The following is a 19653-nucleotide window of genomic DNA, read 5'->3' on the forward strand; positions in this document are numbered from 1 at the left end:
AGATTTCTGCAGTTCTGAGTGAAGCTTTATGCGCTGTTATGCGGCATCGCGTGCGTTCATTACCTTGTTGGTGTTCGTCAGGGGGCGGCGATCAGCACAGCTCCGCTCACCTCGCCGTCTCGGAAGTAACTCACTTCTCCTGACTTCTCTTTACTACCGTTTACCGAAGTTGGTTTAAAAAAACTATCTGGCTGTGTTTTCATCTGACCAATTAGGGTCTCAATGTTAACCTTAAGCTCCGCCTACAAAAATTCTGTCTATCCAATGAGAAACGTTATACTTTTCGTGGTGGGGCAATGTTTTTAAAGTTTGCAACGTAACAGAGACGCGAAAAAGTCTCACGCTCAAACTTGCAGCTGGTGTGGTCCTTTTAGCGTTATCGTAAGATCTATACTGTTCTTCTGGAGGGCTCTATCTTTTAACATGGGCTGGAGCGTAGTCCTAATGTAAGAGCCACGCGAAAAAGTCTCACGCTAAAACTTGCGGGTGGTAGTGGCCTTTTTTTGTGTTATCGTAAGATCTATACTGTTTTTCTGGAGGGCTCTAGCTTTTAACATGGGCTGGGGGGTGGTCCTTGACGTAACAGAGACGCGAAAAAGACTCACGCTAAAACTTGCAGCTGGCGTTGTCCTAGTGGTTAGCTGGCGACGTGGGTGTCCAGTCCGTCCCTTATCGTAGGGCCTTCTAGCTTAACACGGTTCTGCTCTCGGCTTCTGTTCTCGTTTCTCCCCTCGGGAGAGCGCCTGTCTCACGGTGGGAAGGTATGACATGCATTTAGGCATTCTTGTGTTGGTATGTGGTATTGCATTTGCTCACTCGTTACTCGTATTACTTTGCTTAATTTAATGTCTCGATTTATTCGGAGCTATGTGACATACTACTGGATTTGCTTATCATGTCAGGGTTTTCATGGAAGGTGTTGGATTTGCCTGACACCTTACAGTCTTCTTCGATTGGTTTTCTCAAACCGAACAAACGCACCTTTAGCTCAGATAGCTCAAATTTATCACTTCCAAAAAAGGCATGCTTTGAATGGTAATGATCATATCAGCAAGTGGTAACTCACGGACTCATTGCTGCTTGTTGCTTACCGCCTTTTAATGCTCGCAGGTGCTCGAATTTGTGCCCGCAACGACCTGATGGCCAAAATTCGATGCTAATTAAATCGGAAAGCGCGGAACAGTTATTTCTCAGCACAACCTACCATGCAACACCCTTACAAGGTTTTTACACTGTTTCTGACCACCCCGCATATGTTACGTCAGCTAAAAATCAATAATCATTTGGCAAAATGTCTGAGTAATATTGCACTTGAAATCTTTTACTCTTTGCACACTAACTGTTATCGAACCGAATTAATTACTTTTAAATTATTAATCAATAATTGCATTAAATTACAGGTACTCCCACGTTGCAGAGGAAGGGGGTGTCCTAGAAGACGTAGTGGCACAGAGAGATGTAGACGAAGGAACTGTGGTTTGTAATATTACCCTCCTTTATCTTAATGTATTAAACATTTTAACAAGTAGTTGAGTAACAAGATAAACAGATGCCCAACGTACCTACGATCACTTGCACCACTTTTAGTGTCAGATTTGCACTGTCCAGTCACATTAATGTGACCACCTATGAAAAGCCTGTATAACCACATCTGCAGCGCGGACCGCTGCGAGTCATGGAGGAAGAGAGTCAGTGAGGTTCGGGAAGGTACGGACAGGGCTCTGGCTACAATCTGTGGCCAGCTATGAAATCTTCACGGGTAGCAGCCGAGTGGCGTCGTCTTCTAGTCGCAACTTTTCAATGGACTGTGTATCCATCATCTTCGCCTGAAGATGATGGATACGCAATCTATTGAAACGTTGTGACTAGAAGACGCCACTCGGCTGATAATCCGTGAAGATTTCGTAGCTGAAATACGCCGAGAAAGCCTGCAATCATATTCTGTGGCCACTTGTTCTAGGTCTCAGTTGAGAATCCATGGCGCAAAAGCACGATCGAGGTTTTCCCAACACAGCTTCCTGACGTTGTTTAAATTCAGGGAGTTTGGTGGGCAGGAGAGTATGGTCAGTCATGCTGGTGCTGTTCGAACCACACACAGCACTGCGAGCTCTTTGACACTTCCCATTGTCCTGCTGGTGGATGTCATCATGCCGAGGACATGTGGGGGTGGACATGTTCCTCAAAAAGAGATGCGTATTTGCCTTGATTCATCGTGCCATCCAGAATTACGAGATCACACGGGAATGCCACAAATACATTCCCCAGACCAAAACGCCACCACCTCCAGCGTGGATCGTTCCTTCCGACGTTTGTTCCAGGGTTGGACTCGCCAAAGGCCACCCGTCTGATGAAGCATAAAACGTGATTCGTCTGAAAAGGGTCACCCGTCACCATTCAGTGGACGCCTTGATGCGGTACTGGCGTGCAAATTCCAGTATTCTTCGCCGATGACCAACAGTCAGCATCTGTTCATGAGCCAGGCATGTGCTTTGGATGGCCATACGAAGCAGTGTTCTCTGAACGGTCATATAGGAGACACTGTTGGTAACCTCTTGGTTCATCTGGGCGGTCAGATGCTCAACAGTTCCTCCGCAACCGTTGTTCACCCCTGTCATCTATGATCCGTGGTGCGCCACAGTTGTCACAGCGCCTTTTTTGAATAGTGTCATTTTTCCAAGCACGGTATACTTTAACCACAGCGGCATGCAAACAAACCGTTTACAAACTTAGCCATTTCTGAAATGCTTCCACTCTCGCCCAGCAAGCTAATGATATGCCAATCGGGAATTCAAAATTACTCAACAACTGCACTGTTTTCCGTGTCCTCCAACATGCTTTATATACTCTACACGGCTAGTCTGCCACCAATAGTCTGTGTCTGTTTACTGCACGTTGACATCGAAAGTAGGCGATGGTCACATTAATGCGACTGGACTGTGTAGTTTCTTAAAACCGTCATCCAGTAATATCGTTATCTTCATGCTAACTACACTATTGGACATTAAAATTGCTACACCAATAAGAAATGCGGATGATAAACGGGTATTCATTGGACAAATATATTATACTGGAACTAACATGTGATTACATATTCACGCAATTTGGGTGCATAGATCCTGAGAAATCAATACCCAGAACAACCTCCTCTGGCCGCAATAACGGCCTTGATACGCCTGGGCATTGAATCAAACAGAGCTTGGATGGCGTGTACAGGTACAGCTGCCCATGCAGCTTCAACACGATACCACAGTTCATCAAGAGTAGTGACTGGCGTATTGTGACGAGCCACTTGCTCGGCCACCATTGACCAGACGTTTTCAATTGGTGACAGATCTGGAGAATGTGCTGTCCAGGGCAGCAGTCGAACATTTTGTGTGTCTAAAAAGGTCGGTACAGGACCTGCAACATACAGTCGTGCATTGTCCTGGTGAAATGTAGAGTTTCGCAGGGATCGAATGAAAGGTAGAGCCACGGGTCGTAACACATCTGAAATGTAAAGTCCACTGTTCAAAGTGTAGCCAATGCGAACAAGAGGTGACCGAGACGTGTAACCAATGGCACCCCATACCATCACGCAGTATGGCGATGACGAATACACACTTCCAATGTGCGTTCACCGCGATGTCGCCAAACACGAATGCGACCATCATGATGATGTAAACAGAACTTGGATTCATCCGTAAAAATGACGTTTTGACATTCGTGCACCCAGGTTCGTCGTTGAGTACACCATCGCAGGCGCTCCTGTCTGTGATGCAGCGTCAAGGGTAACCGCAGCCACGGTCTCCGAGCTGATAGTCCATGCTGCTGCAAACGTCGTCGAACTGTTCGTGCAGATCGTTGGGGTCTTGCAAACGTCCCCATATGTTATCTCTGGGATCGAGACATGGCTCCACGATCCTTTACAGGATCCTTTTGTGGATGCTGCGGATAAGATGCCTGTCATCTCGACTGCTAGTGATGCGAGGCCATTAGGATCCAGCACGGCATTCCGTATTACCCTCCTGAACCCACCAATTCCATATTCTGCTAACAGTCATTGGGTCTCGACCAACGCGAGCATCAATGTCGTGATACGATAAATCGCAATCGCGATAGGCTACAATCCGACTTTTACCAAAGTCGGAAACGTGATGGCACGCATTTCTCATCCTTACACGAGGCATCACAACAACGTTTCACCAGGCAACGCCGGTCAGCTGCTGTTTGTGTATGAGAAATTGGTTGGAAACTTTCCTCTTGTCAGCACTTTGTAGGTGTCGCCAACGGCGCCAACCTTGTGTGAATGCTATGAAAAGCTAATCATTTGCATATCAAAGCATCTTCTTCCTGTCGGTTAACTTTCGCGTCTGTAGCACGTCATCTTCATGGAGTAGCAATTTTAATGGCCAGTAGTGTATATGTAAACATTGGTTTGTTGTGGATGCTTTAGTATGGTTTGTAACTGTTGTGGCATAATCAGTAAGACTCTTGGTAATTCTGAAAATCGTATTCAAGTATTCTTTACGATATACTACATGTTTAGCAAACCACAAATGCCTCTTCATTTCGCCGCTCGGTTTCTACGAGTATAAGACTCTGCAGCTTCTTTCAGAACTCACACTGATTTGGACAAGAGACGCTGCTGACAGCATAAGTAACAGCATTCTTCCAGCATCGCTTGTCTGTGGCTACCAGGAAATAATTTCTGTGGGATAAAGTTTGAATACCATATTGATGTTCATGAACTATATTCTGCGATTTTACCTTTACAGAGAAGCTGCAGGGTAGACCAGCTGTTGTAATAAGACACCAGGATAATATGTCAGACAAAAGATATATTTAAAAATAGACAAGTGGATGGTCCAATGAATTTGAATACTTATAGGACTGTCTAGAAAATTTTCTTTCACTCGTCTGTGAGTTTGTGAGAAACGAATCGCTTTCCCAAATCTTTGTAAGTAACGGTTTTAACATTGTCCTTTCTATGCCTTGCTTTCTTCTATAATAATTCCAGTGACTGTAGCCTATATTGTACCTCCATATGTCGCAGTGCCTCATTGTTTATTGCTCAAGCATGCTGGCAGACAATCGAAAAGTGTTACACTGTTAATATTTTCCTTTCCTTTCCTTACCGGATGCGTTTGATCCTGCTGCAAGCACATTTTCAGATCACCACAAAAAATGCTTGTGAACGAGTCGAAATGAAGTGGAAGATCTTACAAACTACTTTCCTGAAATTATTTTTGAGCCATTCGAAACTGTATTCATTTCTGCTTTGATATGCTGAATGCGTACATTAATAAAATCTTGTAAAGGCTTTCGTGAGAACTAGCAACTAGCAATAAATAGGTCTCACAGAAACGAACACTGTTCTCTAACCATCACTTTGATTTCGAGTTCGAAGGCAGATATCGTCAAAACACGTGATCAAGTGGAATCCAAATAACATCCAAGAAGCACATTACCTAAACAGAAAACGGTATGGCAGCGTAATCTATTTGAATGTAAAGAGTACAAAAGCGTATATGTAAGTGAGGAGCTTCTCACTCTGCCCCTCTTTCATCCCACTGTATGACCACGGGCCCTCGCTGGTGTACAGGCTGAGTGGATCGTCCTGGACCAGAGGATGGAGGTATGACCTCAGAACCTGTAGTGTACTAGTGCCTTCATTTTCACAGTCGGGCTAGGATGATTTGTTGTTCTACCGCTACCCACTCCCATCTCCCGTACCTCAATCCCCTAAGAAGACACAGATTTGCTGGAGAGGTTCATATTTCTGACAGCTTCTGTGGAGAGCGAGAGGTAGAGTGTTGACGGTATCTGCCAGAACTGGATACTTTGGTCCCCTAATTGATGTTCAACAAGTATGATGTCAGTGATACTCGTTAGAGATCAAAATTTGACATATCACGCAATTCTTAAATAGCGCCCAATCCCTGTAACACCTTAGGCATGCGTGCCTCGGATGCTGTTTCGGCTGCTAAGGACTGTGAACTCAACAGTTCTTTCTCTCCACTGTCTCATGCTCCTTCTCATATAAGTTCACATTTCTATTCTCTCTCCTTCATTTTTTACTGTTATTGACCTTGATTATTATTATTAGCCTTCTGTAATATTAGGTGCGTGATAGTTGTATGGTAATTCTGGTGGATAAGTTAGTAAACATATACCTATTAGGAAAAATAAGTCCGGAGGAACACACACGCCGGAATGATCGTTAGTCGGCGGATTGCGAGGTCACTAAGACGCGAAGTGTCCAACGTATTTTGACCACACCTAATATTTTCTTTATACAGAAGCAAAATAAATATTTTGGTGCCAGGGATACATTAACAAGCGTGATGGCCTTTCTTGTAGCTGTGTTTGTTACGAAGATATAAACACTAGTTCGACTTTTTTTTTAACAGCAAATAATATTATTATTCAGTAATCCATTTTATCCTATCAAAGGCTGTTCAAGAACTAACATACCGTTCCTTTGACTTAAACATGACGTTATTAAAAATGCAACACAAAACTGACTTTGCTTTCAGGAAGCTTTCCAAAGATTGTGTGTCGAAATTGCAATCGCAATAAACAATATTTTAACAGCTAAATGCGAAATGACTTCATTCAAAAATTGGCTTCTATTCTCCTCTATTAGCACACTCTAGTCATCAGTCCCTAAGCTGCCACACTACTTAACCTAAATTATCCTAAGTACAAACATACACACCCATGCCCGAGGGAGGATTCGAACCTCCGCCGGGACCAGCAGCACAGTCTTTCCAAGTATCAGTCTTGGTCAGAGGAGTGTCATGTGTACAGTGAGTGGATTATGCCGAATCTAAGTGAATTCGAATGTGGACAGTCTGTTGGTGCTCGTATGATATTTCCGTAACCAAGGTAACCGAAGTGTTTGGTGTTACACAGGGCACCGTATCGAAGATTTACATCGCATACAAGGAAAGCGCAAAAGCATCACAGATGAACCAGGATGAAAGTGTGTATTGAAGAGAATTGTAACTAAAAATACGAGGACGACAGCTGCGAATATTTCTGAAGAACCTGATATTGCACTCGCGAACCCTGTCAGCACCAAAACACGAAGGGTGTTCCATAAGCAGGGCATTCCACTGAGAGCTGGAATTCCAAAACTATACATAAGAGGTGGTAGTTCTCGTAATAGGAAAACTTGGTATCAAAGCCAGAAAACCTAAAGTGTGGGGCCATGGAAGGAAATCATTTGCTTCGATGGGTCACGGCTCACACTGTTTCCAACTTCTGGCCGAGTTTAAGTCTGGCATACGCCGTCCAAAGCCTACGATGCACACTGCTTACTGCCAATATTGAAACATGGCTTCGGTTCGGTGATAATCTGGGTAGCCACAATGTGGTATTCCATGGGCCCCTTGAGTACACTGCAAGGTCACATTACTTCCAAGGTTTATGTGACTATTTTGGCTGATCGAGCCCGTACGATGGTACTATATTTGTTTCCGAGTGGTGCTGCTGAGTTCCACGACGACAGACAACAGGGCCCCTGTTCACACAATTTGCATCTTTCAGGACTGTTTATGTGAGCACAAGGATGAATTGTCGCATCGTCTCTGGCCTCCATGCTTAAGATCTCAATATTATTCAGCGTGTGTGGTTTACTTTGGATAGTAGTGTGCGTCATCGCTGTCCACCTTCGTCATCGTCACCTACACTTCCCACTATTTTGCAGGATGATGATGATTTTTGGTTTTTGGGGTGTTCAGCGGTGTGATTATCAGCGCCCGTACAAATTCCCAATCTTTTCACTGTCCAGTCTCGCCATATTCCTGAATGATGACGAAATGAAGAAGGCAACACAAACACCCAGTCCTCAGGCAGAGAAAATCCCCGACCACTCCTGGGAATCGAACCCTGTGGTCCAGAGGCAGCAACCCTAACCAATAGATCAAGGGCTGCGGATTATTTAGCAGGAATACTGGTATAAGATTCCCATGAAAACCACACAGTATCTGTATTTATCCGTACCAAAATGACTGGCAGGCATGTTTATTGCCAACGGGTTTCCTATACCCTATTAGTTATGGTAATGTGTTGTGTTTTTTGTGTTACTATATTTTTGTCTGTCCCCTGTAGTGCAGGTACCCGGGGTAACGTAATTCGTCCACTTGCTGTAGTTGACAGTTAACAAATCGAAACACGAGCAAAATTCACACTCGTCATTCAGTCAACAACCTTCAGTTAATGGTTTTAGGGAGTACAGTAAACACCAACGAAGATCGGCTAGAAATGTTGCTCATTAATGGAGACGTAAATTAACAAAACGGTAATTCAACAATTTTTAATCATTTAATATACGGGTACATGTACAGCTGTATTTTTAACCGATAGGTTGTTTCTCAATCGATGAGCTGAATTTCTGCCTTCCATTCATTGGTGTACATTGCATTCACATAAACTTTCAACAAAAGACGTTTGGCCGCATGACCGCCGTGCATTACCCCTGATTCTCATTTCTTTAGTGACAACATCAACTAGAGCGAAGGAGTTACGTTACCCCATGTACCTGCACTGTGTACCGCAGAGAGTCAAAGTCAGTTTTGTGTTAAGTTTCTAATAACGTCAGTTTTGCGTGAGTTGTATACTACGGTACGGCTTTGAGTAGCTACTGAGAAGAAGAAATAGACTGCCGAATAAAAAATATAAAGTGCTAATTAAAAATGATGTACTTATGTTCAAACCTTTCTAATGAACGAAGATGAAAGAAAGAAAATTACGCTGACTATTGTCCTCTTAGTAATTAAACATTTGTCTTCATATATTTTTTGTACCACTTCTGGAAAAAATGTTTTTTTGTCAAAATAAAAGGGTCACTCTGTATATTAGATATTCTAAACCATGGCGACAAGAACGAATATATATATATATATATATATATATATATAACTTGTATGGAAATTTAATGTATAAAAGGCAGTCTGTTTAGTTACCTAGTTGGTAGTCCATTAGCAAAGTGTAAAATCTAAATCTAAGGTAACGGCATTTCTGAATTATGGCCAGTTTTTAGTCACAATAGTACATGTGTTCTACAGCGAAGACAAGCATATCGACAACGAAAGTATTTCTTGACAGTATCTCCACAAATACAACTCATTTTACGTTCATACATGATTCTGTAAGGTCGAGGAACTTATTTTCTTTAGGTTCACAGAAAACAGGCAATGGTAAAGAGGTGGTGTGGCAGCAAGGTCGAGGAACTGATTTTCCTAAGGTTCACAGAAAACAGGCAATGGTAAAGAGGTGATGTGGCAGCGATGCCAGCCATACCGAGCCTTCGGCGTCATTTGGTGACTGGTATTTGTGCCGCTTGGCCAGAGGTATATCCTTTTCCTTCAACAAGAATCCAAAATTCGGATCTAGCCTCGTAAGCGAGTAAAGAGAATCTGTGTTACCTTGGTTGGATGTCGTTTAAACTGTATTTCTTGATTGTGTTTGTTTATAAACATCGCTCTGGGCTACAACATGTTAGTCATATTTCCAGCCAAAATAAATAACCCACGGTTTATAGTCGGTAACAAGATGGAATTTGTAGCCGTAAAGTAAGATGTGGCATTTCTGAACCACATAGATTAGCGCTAAAATATCTTTTCCAATTTTCGTGCCGTTTATTGATGTTGATCTCAACGGTTTTGAGGGATAGGAGATAGGCGGCAAGAGAAAGAAACTAGTTACTTTAGTTACTTTATTTCATTGACATGTGGGTAATGCAGCATTTCGGTGTAACTTACTTTAGGCGGAAAGAGTAATTATAGCCATAATTCAAATCATCTGAGTCATTTGGTTTGGCTAAGATGATATAGTGCTTTGTTTAACGTGCTGAGGATTCTTACGCTAAAACTGCAGTATATATGATTCTAAAGAACTGTGATTGGAATCAAGAACTTAGGTAAAATGTTGGTCAGTGTACTGTTACCACTTCTGCATCACTTGTTAGCAGTAGACACAGTGGCTGCGCCAAAGACTGAGACGGCGTGGAGTTTTACAATTATTTATTGAACTTTCTTTACAATTTCTCCTTCATTGTCGCTGCCCAGCCCTGCGGACCCCTCCGCCTGTGCTGTTGCTGTGTAGATTCTCCGACAATGCGCGTAACAAGCGCCACTGATCACACTCGAGAGCCTCAGGTCACCAGTGCTCCACTGAAGCCAGGATGCCCTGTGGTTGAGATGAACTCGTCGCCGTGAGGTCAGCTGCCGAAGCCAGCTGCACTGGCGGCTGGGAAGCCGTCAGTCGCGATGTCCGCGATGTCCAGTCATGGACGGACCCCGCGCCGTGGGGCCGGATTGCCGTTAGTCCCCGGCGGCGCCTGTGACCAAGACCGCGTTGCGGCCTGTCTTGCTGGAAGTTCTCGCTGTAGTTAGTCAGCCACGGTGCCGACCGAACTCAGGCCGACCTCCAAAGCTGACGTTAACATCTGGCGGCGAACAGATGACTCCTGCGAGCTGTAACAGAGTTCCGGAATCGCCACCTACGAAGAGTGAACATTCGGACACGGACCACGTCTGTCCTCAGATCCGAACTGATTCCTAATGGCTTCTATACGTTGCTGCCTGCGCCCCACTATTTGTATCCAGCAGGAGGACGTTTTTTACCCTCGGTGGTAGCTTTACGTTATTACTCCCGCAGTATATTGCAGCTTAACTTAGCGTGCTGGCCGCACTTCCCCTTACTCAGCACTCTACAGGCTTCGCTCGGCGCTCGGTTTGTGTGCGTCCTTGCGTCAGTCTATTGGTAGACTGCTGCTGTCAGCAAGGCTATCTGTGCGTGCTGATTTCGCAACGCCTCGGTGGCCGGCGTTCCTCTGTTTTGCCATTCTCCACTGTGTGAAGCAGCGCTTACTACATGTGGCTGCAATAGTACACTCAGTGAGTAAAAGATAGAAGAGGATCTCTGTGTTAGAAGTATGTGTTTAATTGCGGTTCTGAGGTGTGAACAGCTCTCTGCAACAAACATTTTCAATGGACCAATGTAAAGGCTGTTATTGGCAAGGCTATCTCCTGGAAAACTTCGACACGTTACTTTCTCTGTTGTAAATTTATTTCACTGAAATGGATGAAACAGCATACTATATTGTAAAGGCGTTATCTTTGACATCTCTTTCATTGTGATGTAACAGCTATAAGTCACTAATCTGCAAACTACATTCAAATCAGTCTTTGCAGTGCCGGAGACTAGAGTTAAAATGCTAGCACAGGGAGGATTTAGACTGAAAGACTTAATCGCTGGACACTTGTATCTGATGCATCTGTCATTAGCTAATTCATGCATGAATGTCAACTACATTCATTAGTTCAAAATGCTAACAGTTCGGCAGAGAGAGAGAGATACTCGCGTAATGGGGAAAACATATAAATAAACTTATTCTCTTGATAAGGAAGGATGTTTCAATAGAAATTATTCCTCTGTGGATAGTAATCACATCAACACCTCCTTTTTGGAAAGAGTGCACAAACTACAGACATAAACTTCACTGAAGAAAAAGCAGAATTGTTGCAAAATGGTTAAAATGGCTCTAAGCACTATAAGGACTCAACTGCTGAGGTCATCAGTCCCCCAGACTTAGAACTACTGAAACCTAACTAACCTAAGGACATCACACACATTCATGCCTGAGGCAGGATTCGAACCTGTGACCGTAGGAGCAGCGCGGTTCCGGACTGAAGAGCCTAGAACCGCTCGGTCACAGCGGCCGGCAGAATTGTTGCAAAAAGCGTTAAAGTGCAGTATCTCATCATGACTTAATGAAAGAAACAAACATTATAGTTACCACTAAATCCACTCAAAATTATATAACTAGTTTATTTGATGTATTATAATAGTATAACGGTTTTTGAATGCAGTTCACCAAAATTTGTATCTTTATGCTGCGACTCACTCTTTAAAAAATTAAAAAGAATTGTAGCTGTGTAATTGTTATTTTCAGAGAGCAGCCAATACATTGTATTGGAAAACAATAAAGTATTATTCATGCCAAAAAGATAATGGGTTTGTTCACTTTTCAGAGGTGTCCATAGCTTACGCGAAAAAAAGTACTAATACACTATCACCCTAAGTTTTTTATTTTCCTTGATGATTGTTGTAGTTCTAAAATGAAGTAAATTATGGTATTTCACATTTGCTTGCATTATTATTATAATTATTTGTTACGTTAATCGGCTATCTAGTGGTCACAATAAACTCAAAACCATTGTCGCAGTTGTTCTTTTTCGTATATAGTACGTATTTTTCATCAGTCCATTGTGACTAGTGCGATATCCATCTGACCATTTCGCACCAGTTGTTCGTTTATCATTTCAGACAGTCTCAAACGTCACTAAAGCTCTTCTATAGATGTCTCGGTTCAGTACGTCTTCCAGCTGCATACTAGTTATTTGTAGATCTTTTGTGATGTCCGTCTACCACGGCGTTCTTGTTATCGGTTTTGATTCAAAGGTGTTGAATATGAGTTCATCCATTTGGAAACATGTCTTCATACATTTAAAAAAAAAATAAGGAAGAAAATAACTTGAACTCTCTGCTTGCGCATTCTGTCCGTAACTTTTATTTTACAATACATATTTCTTTCGATGTTGTATGAAGTTCCTGTTACTGTGTAAGCTCTTTCTCAGTTTTTTTTTTTTTTTGTAATTCCTCTAATAAACATCACTCAAGGTGGGTAAGATAGATGCATACAGAAACTTTTGTTCTAAGAGTCGTAACAATGAATTGCTGTATTTCTGGAAATCATTTTCCGATGTAAATCTCTGATGTGGCTTGGAAACCACTTTCCGTTTTCCTGGTATTTGCTTTCAAGTCCTCTTTACCCATACCATTGGCTGCTGATCGTCTGACCAGATATTTAAATCCATTCACGCGTTTTATTGTTCCATATCTCACGTTTAAATGTGCGATTTTGTCCTTGATGTTTTACTTTACTTTTATTTTTGCTTTATTATTTTTTTTATTTCACTTAAAATCTTCTGCAGTTCCCAAAAGATAGACAGTCTATCTCAAGTCCATTTATCTTTGTCCCAAATCTTTTGTTGGTCAGAGAGCTTCCGATCTCGTAAGGGGGGTAGGACGTCAAACGGGACGGCTTGGAGCAGGAGAGGCACCAGAGCACGTTTTAATTTTCACTGTCTATACTTTTACGAATAAATTCATAAAACTTTGTCAAATTGACCAGAAAGGATTCAGGGTTTACACTCATAGCAGTGGAAGTTCAAAAATATATGAAAATATTTTTTTTTTACATTTGAAATTTGACCTTTTTTCACTTACCATTGGCTGCATTTGTTGCTATAGGTACTCGTCTCTTCATAAGTAAGGAATATTCGTCGATGAATTTTGAACAGCATACAAACCATACTTACAGGTGTATGAAACTCTAGAATTTTCCAAATCTATTGAAAACTGTATTAAAAATTAAGATAATTAACTATAAAATTAGTTTTTTCTAAACATGAAGTTTAAAATGTAACAGCACCTTCATTTTTTCATAAATTAAATAATTTGTAGAGTTTCATACACCTGCAAGTATGGTTTTTATGCTGTGCAAAATTCATCGAAGAATCTCTCTTTCTTATGAAGAAACGTGTACCTACAGCAACAAATGCAGCCAATAGTGAGTGAAAAAAATGATGAACTTTCACATGTAAAAAAAATTTTATTTTGAAACTTGCTGGCAGATTAAAACTGTGTGCCGGACAGAGACTCGAACTCGAGACCTTTGCCTTTCGCTGGCAAGTGCTCTACTAACTTCTTTTTTTATTTCATTTTCTTCGTTTTCGTTCGTTGTATCTGCTCGTGGCGGATGTCGCTAGACATCCGTTTCAGGTCTTCGTTGATCCATTAACTCAGTTTTTTTTTATTATTACAGAGGGCAGCTAACCCTCTGACCGAAAACGCTGAGCTACCGTGCCGGCGCCAACTGAACTACCCAAGCACGACTCACACCCCGTCCTCACAGCTTTACTACTGCCAGTACCTCATCTCCTACCTTCCAAACTTAACAGCTCTCCTGCGAACCTTGCAGAACTAGCACTCCTGAAAGAAAGGATATTACGGAGGCATGGCCACAGCCTGGGGGATGTTTCCAGAATGAGATTTTCACTCCGGCCGAGCACTCCTTTCTTTCAAGAGTGCTAGTTCTGCAAGGTTCGCAGGAGAGCTTCTGTTAAGTTTGGAAGGTAGGAGACGAGGTAGTGGCAGAAGTAAAGCTGTGATGACGTGGCGTGAATCGTGCTTGGGTAGCTCCGTTGGCAGAGCAGTTGCCCGCGAAAGGCAAAGGTCCGGAGTTCTAGTCTCGGTCCGGCACACAGTTTTAATCTGCCAGGAAGTTTCGTATCAGCGCACACTCCGCTGCAGAGTGAAAATATCATTCTGAAAATTAACTTTGTCGTGTTTTTGAACTTCCACTTCTATGAGGGTGAATCTATGATCCTTCCTGGTCATGCTGACAAAGTTTTATGAATTTATCCGTAAAAGTATAGACAGCGGGAATTAAAAAGTCCTGTGGTGTCTCTCCTGCTCCAAGACGGCCCGTTTAACGTCCTACACCCCCCCCCCCCCCTTGCCTTAATTCCTGACACTACCACTTTGGAACTTCTTCCATGTTATAGTATTTTGTGAACCTATGTCTTGGCTTATTTTCACACATTGTGATACTAATGTCCAATTAAATAAAACATAAAATAAAGAAAGAATGCGTTGAGACGTTGAGGTGCTGTGTACACTTGGGTTTCAGGAGGCGACTGCCAGCTGTCAGAGTGGAGCGAGTGGTCGCTGTGCTCGGCCAGCTGCGGCGACGCCTACCGACAGCGCACCAGAAGCATCATCCGGCCGGCACGGCGCCGCGGTAGGCCGTGCGGCCCGCGCCTTGAGAAGGAGGCGTGTCAGCTGCCCGCCTGCCATTAAGGCGCGGTGAACTTCACGTAGCGGCAGCAAACTCTCCAGTAGTGCACGGGGGAAACAGCTGCGGCGTGTGTACAATAGTCTCATAGTTTCCAAAACGTCAATTTCATTCTTATGTAAGTTGAAAAAGACTCATGGACGATCACTTTCTTGTGTGCAACATTTTGAACTTTACAATCTCACAAACACTGCCAGCTATATATTTTCTAAGATAAATTATAAACGTTCATTCCATCGATGAAGCTTTATTCTAGCATATAAGAATTTCATGTTTCATTTGTAAATATAAGTAGTCAATTTTGGGAAGTAATTCTCAGATTTTTGCTTCCAACAGGCAGTATTCTATTATTAAACCTGTACCGGTGAATCAGAACATCGCCAAGCTCTCCCATCAGCAGTAATATTTGAATCATATTTCATAGCTATATTTTGTGTAATTGTATACGTCCTAATAGACTATCAAATTAGCCTATATTGCTCGGTGGACAGACCCATCATTAAGAAAAAGCTATCAACCAATGACTGTTATTGACTGATTATATTAAAATGATTGTAAAATACTGTAAGAGCAATCAGATACCCCTAGTGTGATTCTCATTATTAATAACATATTTTTATTTCTAAGCTCGTGTGACATATATACAGAAGTAATTGTAACATTATGTTGCATTATTTGTGGCAATATATCATATACATGCAGCTCTTGCCCTGTTTTTACATAATGACTACCTTCTCCAAAGTGTCTGTGACAGACCAACAGATCACAACTAAAATATCCATAAAGGAATCAATAAATGCAGAAATGGATGACTTGACTGGTACAATGAGATACACATTGTTATGCACTCATCTGAGGAAAAATATCTGCTAATCCTCAAACATATGTACCAGAGTTGTTAAGAACATTGCAACAACATCAAAAAACTGAAAACTACAAAACAAAATCCTATCATTCTCCCTGTTTCACGAAACATTATTTTCCCTTAACGACCCTCGATAAAATTAAGAGGTATGTAACATTTCAAGTACTTCCAACCTCACAGCCTCACTGAGTCTTGACGTGGCCGCAGGAATGCGTATTGGGATGTCTGTGTGGTTGTGTGTGTGTGTTTGTGTGTGTGTGTGTGTGTGTGTGTGTGTGTGTGTGTGTGTGTGTGTGTGTGAATGTGTGTACTATTGCTAGAAAAAGAGCTAGTGCTCGAAAAGTAGTCTGAATGTTGTTTCTGAGCTCCACATATCAATACACTACAGTAACTACAGTAGAGCCTCAATAGTTCGAGGTGAACGGCACCGGAACCACCTCGAACAATCGAAAACTCGGACTAACGAAATTGAAATGGGAAAAACAAATATTATGATATTGTAAGTAATACAGGTCAAAATATGAACTTTATTAAAATAAAAGTATTTGCACATGCATTTGTATTGACAGAATAACAATAATTATTTATTTAGAGAAGTAATAGTGAAGATTGGCGAAGCTGCAACGTTTCCTCGCGGCAATGTCACGCCACCATCTCAGGAGCAGTAGGTCAGTTGGTGTCGCCTCAGGCTCTTGTTCCACGTAGCATATGGCGGCCTCGAGAGCAGCGTAGCCATCGGTGTGACTCATCATCGGTGCAGCCTCTGCCTCGTCATCCTCGTCACTCTCACACTGCTATGGAATGTTAACCATGTCAATTATAGAAAAGTCTGTCACTTCCTACTGAATTTAACCACTCGCCTACTTACACCTCTTCTGCCTCTTCACACCCTGGCAATCTTCTGATTAAATTACACAATGGTTGATCGTTTCTGTGTCTGGCATACTTTCCTGTAGAATTTTCCTCCATGACTTAGAAATTGTGTCTGACTTTATTTCGCTCCAAGATTCGCTAATCCAGTACACGACGTCCTTCAAAGTCACTTTGGTCAAAGCTCCTACAATGATTTCGTTGTCTTCGGAATGCAGGATTAACTGTAGCAATCGCCGTCGATACTTCTTTTTTTTAGACATTCCAGAACGCCCTGATCCATGGGCTGAATCAGACAGGTAACGTCTGATGTGAAAAACAAGGCGCGAATACCGTCGCACTCCAGTTTTCCTGCACTTGGATGTTTGGATGTGGGGACGCATTATTCATGAGCAAAATTGCTTTGCATGGCAGTCCCCTTTCTTTTAAGAAACTCTTGCAGTCAGGTACAAATTAGTTAAAAACCAGTTCTTGAAGATTTCCTGATTCATCCAGGCATTATTCTGATGTGTATAGACAACCGGAAGAGCTGAGATGGATACGTTCTTCAATGCTCTTGGCTTGGCATACTTCCTAATCACAACTAGAGTTGTAGTTTGTGGTTTCCAGTTGCATTAGAAGTTGCCATAAGTATAAGCTTGTTTTGTGCCCAGGAGACTTTTTTTTTAACAAGAAGCAAGTGTCCTCCCAGGTATCATTTTAAAATTTAGCCCAGTTTGGTCACAGTTGCATATTTGTTCATTAGACAAATTTTCGTCAGTTATGATTTTTTTAAACTCGGCGATAAATTTTGAAACGGCGTGAGAGTCACCAGAGAGTTTTTCTCCACATACGTCTAGTTAACGCACTGCATACCTCTTCTTCCACTCGTCGAGCCAGCGCACACTAGCGGCGAAATTGTTATCTCCTTCCTGCAGCTGGTTTCTGAAAAACAATGCTTTTTCTTGCAAGATTGGGCCAGAAATCGGAGCACCCTTCTGTCTCTGTTTGGTAAACCACATGAACAATGCCTCACTTGTTTTCTCGAAGTCTGGCTTCTTTATACTTCTTCGCCTGAGAGATTCGTGTGAGCATTTCTGAGAAGAAAACAGTTGCAATTAAGTCGGTTTCTTTGCCAGTCACCAACAGTAAATTCACCGACACCGTATTCGAGAGCAAGTTTTGTTATTGTTTCACCTTTGTCAAGTCATCTTAGTACTTCTAATTTTAGATGCAAAGTCACAAATTTCCTCTTTTTTGTTACAGCGCTCATCTTTGTAAGGTGTACAACGGTTACACAGTTAACAAACAAAACGACACACAACACAGTACAGTACAGGTACTGGGAACTACAGCAGCGTATGAACTCCCCAGTTGATCAGTAGCAGCCGGCAGCAGTCGCGGTATTTCGTGCCATACTGACAACAGATGTTCGTGCTACAGGTCAGCCAGCTAATCGTCGGTGTTGATTGCATTGTTGTCTGCTTTATCACTGAGCTGTACTCTACCTATCTATCTTTTGCAATGATGTTTTCATTTGGAAACTCGAACTATCGAGACGCGAACTATCGAGACTCTACTGTATAGGTGAATGGTTCCCTTTCCCTTATTTTACATATTGCCCCATCCAGAAATTTCTCCTACTGTCATTCATTAGATAAGATTTGCCAGTGCGAATTTACTTTAAGTCAAATCCAAAATGTGTGAAGTTGGTAAAAGACAAAAGACAGAAAATAAGTTCCAAGCAGAGCAGATCAACTACTTTGCAATTCGTGACGTACACAAATCAGATAAAATAATTCAAAGCTCACCTATATGTATTAATGTGATTATTCATGCAACTCTGAATTATGTTAATATATACTCAAATGCTTTTATACATGTCACAGCAACAATTCATGAACTTATAAATAATCGGTAAGAAAGGCAACCTCCAATTTCATTCAGCACACAGTTGCTAGAAAAGATACATATTTCTTCCAACTAAACACATAGTGTTAGATACTGCAGTATGCTAGATTTATGGTTTAGTAAAACATCTGGATCGCACATACAAATGTCTTTTATTTCTCTTTTGAACACAGTCATAGTTTTCTCAAATAGGATGATATTATTACTCCTAAACTACCAGTGACAGTGTGTAACACCACAACATATAGCTTTCATTTTTACATGTTATAGTCTGTACATTATGGACACTAAATCTAAAATTAAAATGTTCCCTTGTTCCTTACCTCTAATACGTACTATGCTCCTAGTCAGTACTTGACACATTGCTGCAGTGCCAAGTATTTAGCCTTTTCAGTATTCATATATTGTGTAGCACTAGAAGTAGGTATTATCTATGGAATACATCTTTCAAGGATGGTCAGTTATTATTTACTTTCATCACAACCATTAATAAATGACAAAGAAGGTCATCATTAAAGATATTTTATAGGATCATGGTACAAGGACAAGCTTTTTATTTTGTGTTTTCTTGGACAGGATAGTAGGTAACATCCTTTATGAGCAGTCCTGACTATCTTGTGTGGACCTGTATGAAACAGTTGCCATTTATAAGTTTTAACAGGTAGTAGTGAAGAGTTTGGATGAGTTTTTAACAATATGTTTTTACCTGTGTAATAATTTAGTACAATGCTTAGTTTCTTGTCATATTGGCATTTCCTTAAACGTGCTTTCCCTTGCCTTGTCCTCCTAGAAACACTCTTTTCTATAGAGATGAGGAAGAGCATCTACACATTCATTTTCTTTTGTTTTGTTTTCTTTTTTAAGTTTTTTAGAAGTTCAGCTAGTGTGTATATAGGTAGAGTATTTACTATATGTCCAGACAATTTCAGATATTCAATCTAATATGTCTGCCAGTTAGCAGCATATGTGCAGGTAATTCTATTAAACTTATAGAAAATTCTCACTGTGGGGATTTTTTCTGGGTGATAGATTTTTTAAATCTTGTGATCATGGAGAAATTTGTTCCTTATGCGGCTAGTGAAATTTGATGTGTTGTCAGATAGCAAGGTGGCAGACTTTC

The 19653-nt window shown here is 41.6% G+C and overlaps 1 protein-coding gene across 2 annotated transcripts in view; it reads left to right on the top strand.

The window, feature by feature from the left end:
* The window catches only part of LOC126354704 (spondin-1-like), a 174731-nt gene extending 156046 nt beyond the window's left edge, over nt 1-18685 (top strand). The window contains exons 13-15 of one of the 2 annotated variants that reach the window (XR_007565374.1): nt 1401-1476; nt 14744-15026; nt 17889-18685. Coding sequence is in view for 1 of the 2 variants with exons in the window: in XM_050004524.1 (XP_049860481.1) it covers nt 1401-1476; nt 14744-14913 (246 nt within the window). In the remaining variant the exon portion in view is untranslated. Of the gene's footprint in view, nt 1-1400; nt 1477-14743; nt 15610-17888 lie in introns of those variants that run through there. The other variant, XM_050004524.1, reaches the window with a different exon arrangement.
* The last annotated feature ends 968 nt before the right edge of the window (nt 18686-19653 follow it).

The sequence above is a fragment of the Schistocerca gregaria genome, chromosome 3 (assembly GCF_023897955.1).
Source record: "Schistocerca gregaria isolate iqSchGreg1 chromosome 3, iqSchGreg1.2, whole genome shotgun sequence".
Classification (NCBI taxonomy): domain Eukaryota; kingdom Metazoa; phylum Arthropoda; class Insecta; order Orthoptera; family Acrididae; genus Schistocerca; species Schistocerca gregaria.